We start from the raw sequence: 15,927 nt of genomic DNA, 5'->3' as shown, positions 1-15,927 counted from the left end.
ATAGTTGGAAGTTAATATCAAAACCAAAAAAAGTTATACAAAATATATATAATGTATATCTATATCTATAATATATTAAAAGTATGAAGGGCTTTAGAAATGTTGTTTGAGCCTTTTGCCCTTCATTAAAAGTTTTTGCTTTAGAAAAAATCGTCTTTTCACTATTTTTTTTCTAATATTTAAGAGTTGAAAATAAATTAAATATATTTATGGTAAACTTTTCCTTATTAGAAGTCATCAGAATTATGACAATTAATATTTTTTTCATTGGGTTAAGAATTCTAAATAAATTAAATTTTATTTAAAATGATTTAAAAAATCTAGAAATAAATATAAAAGTGTTAAAATAAGAAAAATTTAAGCAGTCAAATTTTTAAAATTTTTAAGTACGTAATAAGAATGTATTCAATAATTTTGTTAATATTTAACTTTACAAATAATAAAATATTTGAAATATTGAAATCTCGTGGCATGTTTTCATGGAACATATCTGCTTGTCGCTAATAACAATTTTCCTTTTAGCACACGATTCTACACTATTTTCTAAATTTATAGGATTAAGTAGAAGACTTGTTTTAGCTGCTTTCATTCTTTTCTTTTCTTTTCTTAATTTGGTTATTTTTATAACAGGAATACAAATAGAAGAGTCCTATTTATTTTGGAGACGAAATAATACTCCTTTTTTATTCTAACAGAATTTATTTTGAACAGGAATATCAGCCTTGATTTTTGAAGCATAAATAGATCGGTTGCTATTTTTTAAATGTTCAAATTTATTGTTTGATGTTTCTTTTTTTTCCTTTTTTTTTTTAATTTGTTTAATTGTGATGGCTTGGGAGCACATTAAAGTAAATAATTTTTTTTTTTGGTGTGTGTTCAAAATTGTTGTTTGCTTTTTTTTTTTCTTCTTCTTAATTTTGATATTAATTTTTGTCTGATTATGATGGTTTGAGAGAAGATTAAAATGAATAATTTGATATTAGATTTGTTATTGAAAATTTATTCTACTTACCTTTTTATGCAGTTTTTTCAAACTTGATGGGAGCTACAATTAAAATTGTGGTTGAATAAACTTTATAATGGAGATCGAAGATGATATTATTTGTTGGGCTTTAAGTTGGTGAATGACGAATAGTAATGAGAGGTTGCTTTTAATCACTCGAAACTTAGAACTCAACGAAAAAATAAGAAAGACATCACTTATTTTTGCATTCTTTTGCATTGCTCCTAATATGTGAGCTTTTCGAACTTTATTTATATTAATTTATACCTTTTAATAACTTTTACTCTTTTAATACTTTTTAAAACCTGCCTTAGTTATATCTATATCCTGAATTTTAGAAATTTGTTTATTGTAGATTATCTTAAAGAAGGAAAAAAATTCAATCAACATTTTAAGGACCGTCATTCTTGTATATGTAAGTGATTTTATAAAAGTGAATTCACTAAAGTGAGGTGCGTACTCTAAACAAGTAAATATAAAAACGTTAGAATAAGAAAAATTTAACAAGTATCAAATTTTTAAAAGTTTTGTTAAAAAAAGGGAAGATTTTAAATATAGAAATAAAAAAGAAAAATAACCATACCACAAATATGATTCAAATTGATGCGTCTCTCTTAGCCGTGGTGATGTAAAATATATGTGCTTATACTAAAAAATATGTTCGTGTGAAGAATCTTTAAAAAGTGACTTAAACTTTTACACTTCATTAAAAAAATTCACAGTAGATAAAATTATTTAATTTTAAATAATCAAATGTTACACGTGCGAGACACGTGCAACTAAACTAATCAAAATAAAAGCGCCTCATTAGTCATTACGAATTGAATTGATTCTTTATAATTAGGAAAAAAGACTCTAACACTCTTTCCTGCATATTTTTTAAGGGTGTTTTACATAAATTCCTACTAGTTTACCTTAATTATACCTTATTCCAATTTTTATAAAAATTATAAAAAAATCTCGTTTTATTATTTTTTCGATACATCCATTAACAAGATATACATTGCTGGTGATACAGTGAAACAATTAATGCATGCTAATTAAAAAAAAATAACAAAAATTTACGTAATTAAGCAGTAAATCACTCTTCATATTTTAAAATTAACAGGCAAAAATTTCCAAAAAAAAACTTAATTAGTTATTATATATATTTTCAAAATATCCCCCTCTCCATTATATTTGCAGAATCATTTTTCTCCTGTTTTCTCTATTTTTGGTTGCTGCAATTTTTTTTTCAACGATTCGTCAAAGCATATCTCACTGAACATCTCAATTACTTCTTTTGACAGAATTTCTTCAAACTTTTCTAGAAACTTGGCATTGCACGAGCTGTCAAATCTTGGAGGATGTTGTGGAATCTCATCAATGACATATTTCATACCCTAAAAATGAAGTTACTCATTAATTAAATGTATGTCAACTAAATTATTTATCGATAGATAAAAAAATACATGAGATACATTACAATATATATTTATAAACATATGAATAAAAAATGGAGATACATGTTCTATGTATATATGAGTCACATAGAACAAATATATGTTATGTATCTCTTTATATTAAAAATGTATCTTCTTCAATTATAAAATGTATCTCTTTATCATATCTAGGATATATTATGTATTTATAGTTGTTACTTATGTATCTCTGTGTATCTTTAGTAAAAAATAAAACAAATTCATTACACTAATCCTTTTAAAAGTAAATAATTATAGAGAGATACATAAAAATACTTATGTAACATATGCAGAGATGTTAGATGAAAATGTATCTGATGCACTTAACATAAACATCACTATAGAGAGATACATAAAAATACTTATGTAACATATGCATATATCTGAGATGAAAAATGTATTTGATGCAATCCTAACATCCTTTTTCATGTGCACAAATTCACTTGTCCGGGTGAGCAGGTGTAGATCAATGAATGGCCATTACAGGAGGAAGAGTTGGTAGAGCTGCTCGGATGAGCAATGCCACCGCAGAAATTAAGATCTGAAAAGTATTGGTAAGTGAGCACTGAGTCGTTTTATTGTGCTTTGTGAATTTGCATAGGTGAGATAGTATGTGATTGATTTGTGGAATTTGTTGGTATTTTATTTTACATGTTTTTCTTATTTCAGGAGGGGAGAAGATATTCTTGCAAATTTTTAGGATGTAATTAGTAAATTGAAAATATTTATAATTTTTACCAAGTGAAAAGATTTTTAGTATTTTAAGTAACTTGTGATTTTGTGAAATTTTTCATATGCAAAAACAGAAGAGCAAGGAAAAAACCCTTTCTACCGTTCGATTCGTTACATTCTATTTATAATTATTTATGTTTTAAAAAAAAAATAAAAAAATAGCACGCACCTCCATCCCCAAATGTATATTGAAAAGGTTTATTGTGGTACTACTAGAAAAAACTGATATTTGATCGTGCATTTCTTAAGTTTTGGATTTTCATAATATAGAGGTGTTTGGAGTAATTAACTCATTTTCAATTGATTAGTGATGTAACAATAAGCAAATGTATATCTACTATTCACTTAGGAGCATTTGTCGAATCTAATAACAAAACCAGCCATATTTTGTGGATCATAATTCACAAGCAATTTAGGGTCTGTATGGTACGAACAAAAATCTTTTTCAGCGTTTGATTTCTAGAAAATGTTTACTTAGAAAATAAATGGATTTTTTATTTATTTTTTAAGTGTTTGGTGAGTAAGCAAAAAATATATTATCTCAAGAGTATTTATATGTAACCTGGCAAAACACACTATGATATGAGGGTGGATTGTGGTTAGAGGGTGGCGGGAAAATGAGATGGTCAAGGTGTGGAGGTTGGAGGTGTTGGGTGGTAAGGAGGAGACAATGAACTTGAAATGTCACTTATGAAACTTGTTTTCCTACATAAAGGAAAGTCATTTCTAAAGTACTTATTTTTTTCAAAAAAAAAGTTTCAAAATATGTTTGATCAATCAAACATGAAAAAATTGAAAAATATTTTCTCTATATCAAACACATCCTTAGATATCTTCTGTTTTCACCACTGTAATTAAAAATGAATTTGAAATTCTTGAACAATGGAAAATCAAAATGTTCTTCAACAGGAAACTTCAAAAATTCAATTAAACGGAGAATTATAGGAAGCTTCAACGCTTATCCGTTTAAAGACTTGATCATCATAATTAGTGATGCCGAATCGACAGAATGGATTAAATTTGGGCGAGTCAAAATTAGTGAGTTATTAACTCGTCAAAATTTGGATGGCTTGAACAGATCATATTTTCATGGACTAATTTTATCGCCTCTAAATTCAAGATTTCTTACTGAATTGCCAAGCACCTAAGATGTTCTTGAAGAAGCACTTCAATCTATTCTGCATAACACAACACAAATATGATAAATTAGTTAAGAGTTTAAATTCTTTGAACTAACAGTATTAGTTTTTCTTGTTACACTATCAACTAAATTAGACATACAACAAATAATTTTATATGGTAATCTAATAAGTAGAATTGTATAATTATTATACTATCAGCGTGCATATAACTTATAGTCCTAGTTAACAAGGCAAATACATTATATTAAAATATAGTACGTAATTGTTACAGAACATAATAGCAAGTAGGGGTGTGCAAAAATCGAATCGATAAAAATATTATTGGGTAAACGGTTCAGTTTCGATTTTAGCTTATTGGGTTATCGGTTAAACCGATAACCCAATAAGGATACACTATATTATTGTTTTATCCCTATTTATGTTATTATATAAATCTCTCTCTATAGATAGAGAGATATGTGTATGTATATATATTATATGCACTACTTATTCACAATTCAGTGATTCGCAAAGTATTAACCTATTCAGGATAACAAAGGCACAATATAAAGCTCGGCTATTATCGTATCGAAAAGCTTGAAGCATTTATAGCTTCCAACAATTAAGATTTAATTTTTTTTTTAACTAACATTCAGTTCAAGTTTGAAGATTCTTGTAAACTAAAATGCATTACATGGATTTTGACGGTAACTAAGATTTCGTTTTTTTATGTTAGTTGTTACTATTTTTATTTTATAAGTATTTTCTTATTGGTTAAACCGAAAACCGAACCGTTAAAGACCAAAAACCGATAAACCGAAACCGATAAGAAAATATTTTATTGGTTGGTTATTGGTTTTACATATTTAAAAATTGAAACCAATAAATCAAACCAATAACACATAAAATCGAATTAAACCGACCGATTCACACCCTAATAGCAAGACTTACACAAAAATGAGTTGTTCTCCTTTTTGCTCCTCTGCAGTCTTGTGTACCAATGTGCTCATACCTCCAATGCGTATCTTTTCTACGAAACAAATGGGAAAATGACAATCTAACCCTTCTTGCCCATCTCCATTTCTGTACAAAATTTAATCCCTATTAACAAGAGTACACAACATATGGAGGAGATTTTTCATATGGTCTCACAATTTATATTTAGAATTTAAGTTTTGTCCATTGTTAGTGTACAAAATATTCTATACTGTTAGGTAAATTTGACTTGCTATTGCAGGTTATCTAATTTTTTCTTTTTAAATTTTTATATAAATAATTGGGTAACCTGCAATAGCAGGTCAAGTTAGGTGCACGAAACTTAAACTCTTATATTTATTGTCTCAGAAAGTCATTTTCTTTGTTAAAGAAAATTGAAATCAAGAAAAAGGGTTGCTTTATGTGATAATCTATTAATTTGAGTAACCATCTGAGAAATCCACCGAAGGAAATAAAGCATTTCACTGAATCCTAGTTCTTTAATTAAGTGCTGAAAGTGCAACACATGATCATGAATGTGTGAATTAACAAATTTGACTAGTGGCGAAGCGACTCTTGTTCAAGGGATCAAAATTGCATGTGTAAAGATTACTATTTTTTACTATATGTTTAATCCACTTGATTTCGTTATAATTTTTCTTTATATTTTGACTCTCCTTACTGAAAATTTTGAATCCACCACTGAAACCAACTATATACAAAAGCTCGAAATATTTAAGTAGAGAATGATAGATGGACGGATACATTATCGGTCGGCGCTCATATATAGTTGTAGATTTCTTGTTACACACACACATATATAAAGAAAGAAAGAAAGAACATTTCACTATGATTAGCTTGAATTGATTAATTACCTTGTGTTTTTGGTTAGATGAATTGTGAGACTTCCATGATAATTGTTGATAATTGCCATGCCTCAACTCATGAGCATATGCTAGAAGTTGTGCTCGACGATCATACCAACCTCTCTTTCTTGGCCTTGTTAAAAATGGATTTGGATGAATTGATCTTTTCTTGAAGGGATTAGTTCTATCTTTGGTTGATGAAGATTCAATATACACACTAATTATAACTCCTGATCTTTCCTTTCTGATCTTCATGTCAAAAGACAACTTATATATATCCAACTAATTGGCCTTAATTTGGAAGGGAGATTTATCATTTCATCTAACTAATTATTGTCAATATTGTTACATGTCATATTGTGTTTGCAAGGTGAATTGGTAGTAGGCTTGTTGCTCAGATGTGAAGAAACTATTTTTGCGAGATTTTAGTTATGTTATTGGGGATCTTTGACCATGAAAACTGAGAATTAGTTTGGGAACTAATTCTTACTCCTTCCCAAATATCTGTAGTAATTTTTTAAAAATAATTGTCTCAAATTATATATATATTTTGAAGTTGAAGATAAACTTATTTATTCTTATTCCCTTTTACTTTTAGAATACTTCCGCCGTCCGTCTTTACTTTGTCCAATAAGTAAAGATGACAAGAGGGAGTAATTGTTCTTGAATACTAAGACACTTCAATTATGGGGTGATAACGTATAAATAGAGTAATTTAATGTACTTCTTAAGATATAAATAAGGATGAAATAATCAAAACCCTCTTAATTAATATGATCTTAAGAGATGTGTAAAAGATGAAATATGTGACAACTTGATTCTTATGTATGACATTCTAGCAAACATGACTGCTAACTGCTTCTCCAAAGCTGGATTTTTGTTTGGTCAATGTTGATGGATCTTCTACTTCATAGAACACTTGGAAGGACATTTGGTTTGTTGCATTCCATGATCTTTGTTAATTTCTCTAAACACCATGTTAAATTAGCGTAGCTTTTGCAGAATTTGATCAAGAGACTATACTCGACGCTTCGATCACTCTCATAAGATAGGGTGAAATGGATTTGCCTCTGTCTGATTTCTCAATAACTTTGTACATAATTGTTTTAACTCGACTGCAAGACAACAAAACAAGAAATTAGAAGAGTAAATTAGTAATAAACCAGCCAATCTGTCACACTCATGCCAGTGGCTATGGAACTCTGAGTAATATGTAGACCAAATTAAACCAGCAACTTTGTATTTATATATGCAGAGTGATGAGTTAGCAGACATCATTATTATCATTACACTGAATCAATCTTCTTCTCATAAAAGAAAGCCGCGATGTCTTTTGCTCGATATTGCTGAGTCTGAAACTTGGTTCCAATGTCTTAAAAATTCTTGTTCCGGAATTTGTTTCAATCGTTCTAGTTAGACTTCTCCATTCAGCCAAATCTCTTCCATAAAAGAAACTGCCTGAAACTTTCAGATCTAAGGGGAGTCCAGCAGCGTGCATACTTTATCAGTTGAGCTGAGAGCTCCTCAAAATTGCTTGTTAAGATGTTAAATCTTGAATGCATACTTTCATTTTCACTTAATGTCCTCATTCGGTACTTCTTTTCCACACCGTGTTTAACAAGCAAGTGTTTGTCTTTAGTCGTTATAATGACTCTACTTCGTGGACCAACCCATCCACGCTTCCCAGCTGAAGCGTCTAACTGATCCATGTGATCAGCATCATCGAAAACAAGAAGAATCTTTTTGAACCGTAGTTTCTGTTTTTGCATATTAATTCCTTCAAATAAATTGTTAATCGTTTAGGTCTTTTATGGACAAGGATGTCGGAAAAAAGTATGTCTAGCAATCACACTAGGCCTTGTTACGGTACTCTAGAGCCTCATGAAGAAATCATGAACTCTCAAATTAACTTGAAATATTACCATAAATGATTCTTGCTAGAGTTGTCTTCCCCACTCCGTCCATTCCCAATATTCCAAGGAAAGGAAATCCACCAGACTCGATGTCAAGCATTTTATAGACTTTCTGCATTTGTGACTCCATTCCAACAAAGATCTTCAGCATTGCTTTCATGTGTCTGTCCACTCAATTTAGCCATTGTATCTTCCACAATTTGCTTTATGAGTCCAGCATCATGCCTAAATACCACATACTGAACTTTTCATGAATTTCTGATTTCCCGCCAGATGTTGAAACACTGATTTTAGCTCTTTATATAGCAGTTCATGACTTCCGGCAATTTTATGCAATGCGACGAGACATACAGAAAGAAATCTATTTAAGTATCATAAAATAGAACACTTTATAGCTTCTGTTATGTATAAACATGCCGTGAATTATCATTTGGGAACTCTGGAGATCAAGATACATAGTAAATATGATAGGGAGAGGCCATCTACCATAAGATCTATCTCTATTATTAAGTTCGTTCTTACTTTAGAAACTACGCAATGGAGTCCAAAAATTTGGAATCACAGTTGAACTCGTTGGAGCAACCAAATGTGTTAGCAAATTAATGGATTATAAAATCAAATCTCCCTAATATTGTGGCCTTGTGATGCAAAATAGAAGTTAAACGATCCAAAAAATTAGAGAGTACATGACCAATTATCACTATGAAATTGGTTTCCGGATACTTACACATTGGCAGTATTTGGCAAATTCCAGCCAGATTAATTAGCTGCTTGCTCCATTTTTGCACCTTGTCATCCATGAAACAGCCTTCATGATTGGTATATGCTTCTGAATAGCTGTTTTTTTTTTGTTTCCTCAATTGATGGATCTTTACCATAGAACCCCGGAAGGACAATTTGTCCTTTTTGTTTGTTGCATTCCATGATCTTTGTTAATCCCTCTAATACACCATGTTGAATTAGCGTAGTTTTTGGAGAGTATGATCAAGACTATCCTTGACTCTTCGATCTCTCTCATAAGATCTGGTGAAATGGACTTGCCTCTCTCTAGTTTCTCGGCATCTTTGAAGGTATGAATACCCTTTGGATGTAGAGCAACAAGAGAGGGACAAACAAATGTCTTGCAAACGTCTTCATCTCTAGAACTTGAGAAAATATGGCAGTTCCACTGAAGTATGATTAGAGGAATAAGAAGAGATCTTCATCATTTTTGTTGTCTGAGAAAGTAAATGGCCAACTATAAGATGCTGTCAACTCCTACTGTTGCAGAGGCGTCTTCACAATTACAATTTTATATATGCATGACAAAAGGTCTCAATATACTAATAGAAATTTCATCCGTATTATTATTATTTGTATATACTCATTTTCCAGGAAACTAAGCGTATTAGAAAAAATAAAACTGAGGAAGTCAGTCAACAAATGAATATTGAAAGCAAGCAGCATGGATTAAGCACATGAAAACCACTAACAATTTGGCAGTATTGTTTAATATGACTTCACTGAAGTCGAGCAGCTTTCAGTATGACCATCTCTTTCTTATTCACAATAACATTTCCGTACTTTTTCCCTTACAAAATGAAATCAGCATACTGTTAAGAGGGTGTCATTGACGACGTAGAGAATTAAGAAGAAGATAATTCTTCTAATGCAGTAAGTATCTCTATGTATCAAGAGAAAAGACAACAGCAGAAGCGATTAAAAAGGAAACTAATTCTAGTTAGACTATCAGCCTTGCGTTTTGCTCGTTTCCTCCAGATGGAGAAACGACACAACTATGCGATAAAGATAGCATACCTTGCAACCCAATGACTCAGGCCTAATACTAGCTGGACCTGCTGCTGATTTAAAACACAGCTCAGTCGGTTTAATATATTTGTTTGATCCTCATCTTCAGGCTAAGATTCTAAATGTTGTCGTTGTTTCTTATGGAGAGGAAAACGGTCTTACAAGAGAAGAAACTGATAGGAAAGTACTTAGTCAGGACACTGGGAAGTATGTCTTTGAAGATGGAGAACTTCATCAAAAAGCTTCTATGCTATGCGCTTCTTGGAGGATCAAACATATCAGACTGACTTGGAAGTGGTCACCGAAAAATTCTTCCCCACGTTTGTATATGTAAACCACCCGGGTCTCTCTGACCGAGAGTTGCAAACATTGAATCCACGCGAATTTCATGGGCCTGTTCGTTAAAGGAATGTTAATTTTGCCTATCACTTTGCAGTAGTAAGATTCTTTGCGGGAACAAGCAACGAGTATTTTACCTTGGTCATGTTTTTCCAAAGCGCATCAATCTTGTCATAGTCAGCACCATGATGAAAACATCGTCCGTAGACGCAGCGCAACATTGGATATTTGACTAGTTGATCTATGCTCTCAAAAGGTGTGCATTCATCTGCATGCACCTCTTCTATACATTGAGGAAGCTCTGGAAATCTAACAAGTTTCCTACAGCCAACCAATTCGAGGCGTATGAGTTGGGTAAGACCACTGATGCTTGCATCTGGAATATTGGTAAAACTGTTACCACTAAGATTCAATTCCACCAAAGATGATAAGCACCCAAGATTACATAGGGTGCCTCCGTCGGAGATATTGCAGTGACTAATATCCAGCGTTGTCAATGAACAAAGACTTGACAAGTTAGAAATATTTAGACCCATGGAGTTTTGACCTTTCCCTGGAAGCCAAGAGGAGAAGATTGAGCTGTCTAATTGTAACCCCAAAGCAGTACATCCATGAAAAGATAAGTGCTTAAGGCTCTTTAGAAGAGAAATAGAGGAGGGAATTGTTCGGATGGCTGTGCCATCACAGTAGAGCTCCTCTAAACACTCTAAAAGCCCCACATCATCTGATAATTTTTCGAGTTTTGAGCACCCGAATAGAGCAAGTGTTCTTAGACACTTCAATCTAAAAATACCGCTTGGAAGATTCTTAAGATGCTTGCAGTAACTTAGATTTATCAAACTAACTCCTGAAAGGTTCTCAATTGATGAGGGCAGTTCTCTCAAAGCAGTTCCTTCCAAGTATAGTTCTGATAAACGATTCATTTTTTCTTTTATTTCTGGGAATGTTTTGAGTTTTGAGCAGCCTGATAGGATAAAAACCTCAAGATTTTCCAATTGAATGTTCTTTGGTAGGGTCTTTAACTTTGTGCAACTCTTCAGATTCAGTAAGACTAGCCTTCTGAGATCTCCAACAGAAAAATTGACTTCTACCAAACTTGTGCACTCTTCAAGAACCAACCGTTCAAGATTAGGGGTACCTGATAAATCTGGGGTCCTTATTAGCTTCTCTGATCGGCTAAGGTTGATGTATTTCAATTTTCCTAGAACCTGTCATAATGAAAAAAATCAAAGAGAAAGAAAGCAGAATAGCCATAAGCTTGTTGGATGAACGTTTCATCTTTAGATCATTTACCTAATGATTAGAAATGTAAAGGATAATTAGTACTCCGACTATATACATACCTTGGAGCCTTGCCAAAGTTGTGTGATTCGGCTATCTTTCAACTTCAAACCAACAAGCTTTTCCCCCCGAAAACTAACAGGCAGGCTTCTTGATGGATATGCATGCCAATTGAACCACCTCAACTCACCAGGAAGAAAACTAGGACCCTGAGGAACATTCATGTTCTGGATACTTAGAAACCTTAGTCTGCTCATTTGTTGGAAAGCTGCACTGCTGACATTCACTGCTTGTACAGAATCCGAGTTCAGTGACATGCCTTCGATCTTTTCAGTCCCCTGATTAAGAAAGAGTGAATATGTAAAAAGTAAACTTTGGATAAACAAGAAAGACAATGGTATTTATAACATTACATCATATATTAGCTACTTCTTGAATTCTGCCTAATTAGAAACTTTCGCTTTTGCATATACTTACCAAATCTCCTGCAAGTACATCAGAAATATCCCAAGGTAACCACAACCTACTATACCTTCTTGGATCAGCCGAAGCTTCTTGACGAATAATATACCAACACATTTCTTGTATCAATTGATGCACTAGAATCCGACCTTGTGAAACCATAATCAGGGATTTCTCCATGAGAACCTTTATGCCAATAACAGGGCTAAAATTAAAACTCTCTAATATTCTTGTCACTGATTCTTTCTTCTTCCCTATAAAGAAACACACAATATCTAGTAATATCTTTTGTTCAATGTTGTTGAGTCCATTGAAACTTAGTTCGAGTTTCTTCACGACTCCATCTTCTGGGATTTGTTCCAATCGTTCCACTTCACTTTTCCATTCAGCGAAATCTCTTCCATACAAGAAACTACCCAGGACTTTCAGAGCCAAGGGGAGTCCACCAGAATGCCTTATAACTTGAGCTGAGAGATCCCTAAATTCCTCTGAAAGATGGTTTTTCTTTAAGGCATATAGCTTAAAGAGCTGCAAACTTTCATTGTCATTTAACATTGTCATTCTGTATATCTTTTCTACCTCATGTTTAACAAGCAAGTGTTTATCTTTAGTTGTTATGATAACTCTACTTCCGAGACCATACCATTCACGCTTCCCTGCTAAAGCTTCTAATTGATCTATGTGATCAACATCATCAAGAACAAGAAGAACCTTTTTGTACTGTAATCTTTCTATCTCCATACTGGCTCCTTCATATAAATTGTTGATCCTTAGATCATTTGTCACAAGGATCTCAGAAAGAAGTATCTCTTGCAAGCGCTCTAGGCCTTGTTTTGCTGAACGGTCTTTAACTTCATGAAGAAAACATGCACCTTCAAATTGACTCCGAATATTATCATAAATGACTCTCGCTAGAGTTGTCTTCCCCACTCCGCTCATTCCCAATATTCCAAGGAAGCGAACTCCACCAGAACCGATGCCAAGCATTTTATACACTTTTTGCATACGTGACTCCATTCCAACAAGATTTTCAGCATTTCTTGCATGTCTATGACTACCCAATCTAGCCATTATATGTTCCACAATTTGCTTTATCACCATAGCTTCATGCCTGCATACCACAAAAGATGTCCTAAATATCTGTTTTGTGGCATAGTAAAAATTTCATTTCGTCTCAATTGTTGCCTTGGCGGACAGAGTAGAGTTATATGGTACCTGTTGCTGGTGGGAGGTGACATGTATACTGTGGAATTAATTAGTCTAGGTGAGTGCAAACTGTCTTGGACACCTCGGTTATAGAAAAAGTAACTTTTTTTTGGTCCTACCAGGATAAGTAATCCCTGGGACAATTACCCGCTAAATCTCAATGTGCTCTTTCCCAACTTGATCTAATGAAGTATAATTTCGACCATGGCCAAACAAAACGAACAGCAGATATAATGGTTTAAAACCAGTTCCCTAATAATACTGATTTTGTTAACCACTGATTCTATTTAGTAAACTTGACATTTTTACTTTTATTTTGTAATCTTTCCGGACTAATTTTCATATGGCCATGGTGTCTGAGCCTGTTTTCACTGGTATTTGAACTTGAAATTTGATAGCTCACAACCTATTTCATTGACAATTTCTCACAGTTTAAGATGTTCATTTCCTACTTAAGATTCTCAAACAATTCAGTTACAACAACAACAATATACCCAGTGAATTCCCACAAACAATTCAGTTGAGACATTTATTGCAGACATATTTTTTAAGTATTGCGATTGCGCACCACTTACAATATATCATGGTTATATGGGCTTTAAATAAAGATATATAATTGGTTTCCTATATGATACTTACGCATTGGCAGTGTTTGGCAAATCCCAACCAGATAAATTAGCTGCTTCCTCCAGTGCTGCTTTCCATTTTTGCACCTTGCAACAATCTTCATGATTGCTAAATGCTTCTCCAAAGCTGGATTTTTGTTTCCTCACTGTTGATGGATCTACATCATAGAACACTGGAAGAACAATTTGTCCTTTCACATTCTTGCATTCCATGATTTTCACTACTTCATCCAAACACCACGTCGAATGAGCATAGTTTTTGGAGAAAATAATCAAAGCTATACGTGATTCTTCAATTGCTCTGGTAAGGTCTAGTGAAATAGAATTGCCTTTCTGTAATGTCTTGTCATCTTTGAAGGTGTTGATCCCCTTTTGTTGCAAAGCAACATAGAGATGATCAACAAAAGATTTGCGTATATCTTCGCCTCTAAAACTTAAGAAAACATCATAACTCCATTGAATAATCTCTGGGGACATTGGAAGCAAGTTCAAGCAAAGTCCCAACAAAAACTTGGTTTTAATAATATTGTGTTAATTATTCGCCTCAAAGCTAGAAGAGGAAAGGAATTAACCAGCTCTATGATCACAATAATGTATAATATAATGCACATATGCTAGTGTTACAGGATTCCTTACAATATATAGGTATGTGTAGACAATAAAATTGCGTTAATTTTAAATTATTACAGTGTGCATTCATATATGCAGCGAAGACTTGATTAGCATGCATATATATGAAACTGACACTGATGAAATGTGAAGGTGACTTCATTATTATCATTACACACGGCAAAATTAAATGTGTGTGGGGTAGCTGGTAGCTAGCTACAAAGTTGTAAAATTGATTTTAGAGGATGTATAAGTCAATGATAACCTCGTTTGTGCTGATGACCCAATCATAGTACTCCCTCTGTCCGCGCTTGCTAATTTCCAAACTTAAATAGTTTGAAGTTTAAATATAAATTTGAATATAAAATTTTTAAACTTTTTGAAATAAAAATTATATATTTAAAAAGTCAATAATTGAAAACTCAAAAATATGAAAAAAGTGATTGCGGTTAAAATAAACTTATTTAAGTTTCGAAATTCAAAAAATATCAGAAGGAGTAATTAAAAATAAGTAATACAGATGCTACCTTTGTTGTCAAAACCATCTTGATTGTATTTAAGAAATTTTTCTAGATACCCCCACCCCACAAAAACAAAAGCCATCTAGATGCTTAATTGACTAAATTAACCTACAAATTAATGAATCTTGTCATGAATAGATATTACAGGACGTGAACCGTGCATGAACGTAACAGTTTACCTACTACAATAATTAACCATTTGTGACAATATATATGGTTAGATATTTTAACTTTATTAAGCATTTACTTAACTTTATACATTAACGGGCAGTGTAAGATATTTTGTAAGTATTACTCATGTATTTTTATTTTTTTTTGTATGCAAGGAAGTTTGTATATTGGTTTGAATAACGCCAATTGTTTTTGTTCTTGCGTAAATAACTTTTTGTATATATTCGTGAATGTATATAACTTACGCTTAGGAATTTTAGTAGCTCAGTTGGTTGACTATCTAAACTTTCATCTTATTGATGAGAATTCGATTCCCCATAACAATCCCCATATAACTAAAGCTTTATAGTATTTGCTACTTTTTTATTTTTCTGTCGAGTCGTTGCTTGAGTTGCACTAAAATGATTTGATATTTACCTGATTTAATTTTCATAAGTGACCTAATTTGCTTGAAATAAGTTTCGTAGGAATTAAATTATGTGGCATAAGTTATATAGTATTTTTATGACCCAATTTACTTAATATAAGTTTAGACAAATTTTTCCTCACTCGATATAAATTCTGTAGAAAGTAAGTTATGCTTTTTACGGGATAATTTATGGATTTTGAGATAAAACATTTTCCTCACTTGACATAAGTTCTATAGGAATTAAGCTATATGATACGAAATTTTTTTTTACGCCTCTTACAACATGTGAGTTCTGAAGCTGAAATTTTGCCTCACTCGACGTAAGTTTTGTAGGAATGAAGTTATTAGTAAGACTTAACTTATGGGATATTACGTCGTGTTAGTATAAACCTATGCTTGATGAAAAATTATTTATTATTCTGATATCAAGGTATTTATTATATTT

General features: G+C 32.3%; 1 protein-coding gene across 3 annotated transcripts; it reads right to left on the bottom strand.

Annotated features, from left to right (window-relative positions):
- Positions 1-6,841: 6,841 nt before the first annotated feature.
- LOC107878296 (TMV resistance protein N) lies at positions 6,842-14,483 on the bottom strand. 3 transcript variants are annotated; one of them, XR_007043061.1, is made up of 7 exons: positions 13,786-14,483; positions 11,956-13,051; positions 11,541-11,816; positions 10,335-11,405; positions 9,868-10,252; positions 8,798-9,287; positions 6,842-7,272 (listed from the first exon to the last, which is right to left on the bottom strand). XR_007043061.1 is itself a non-coding variant. In XM_016725232.2 (5 exons), exons 1-5 carry the CDS (start codon positions 14,247-14,249, stop codon positions 10,157-10,159), a joined length of 3,003 nt encoding a protein of 1,000 aa, XP_016580718.2. In that variant the 5' UTR covers positions 14,250-14,483; the 3' UTR covers positions 7,382-10,156. The 3 variants fall into 3 exon arrangements, 1 of the variants encoding a protein (XP_016580718.2); XR_001676811.2 differs by having other exon boundaries at positions 8,798-10,252; XM_016725232.2 differs by lacking the exon at positions 6,842-7,272 and having other exon boundaries at positions 7,382-10,252.
- Between the last annotated feature and the right edge of the window lie 1,444 nt (positions 14,484-15,927).

This window comes from Capsicum annuum, chromosome 7 (genome assembly GCF_002878395.1).
Source record: "Capsicum annuum cultivar UCD-10X-F1 chromosome 7, UCD10Xv1.1, whole genome shotgun sequence".
Taxonomy (NCBI): domain Eukaryota; kingdom Viridiplantae; phylum Streptophyta; class Magnoliopsida; order Solanales; family Solanaceae; genus Capsicum; species Capsicum annuum.
The sequence above is the reverse complement of the archived record's forward strand: the minus strand, read 5'-3'. Positions and strand labels throughout refer to the sequence as shown.

Coding starts and splice junctions, on each gene's coding strand:
- LOC107878296 (XM_016725232.2), bottom strand. CDS start 14,249: ATGTCCCCAGAGATTATTCAATGGAGTTATGATGTTTTCTTAAGTTTT. Junction 13,052..13,785: donor TTGCCAAACACTGCCAATGC/GTAAGTATCATA, acceptor TGTGGTATGCAG/GCATGAAGCTATGGTGATAA. Junction 10,253..10,334: donor TTTGGAAAAACATGACCAAG/GTAAAATACTCG, acceptor TTTAACGAACAG/GCCCATGAAATTCGCGTGGA.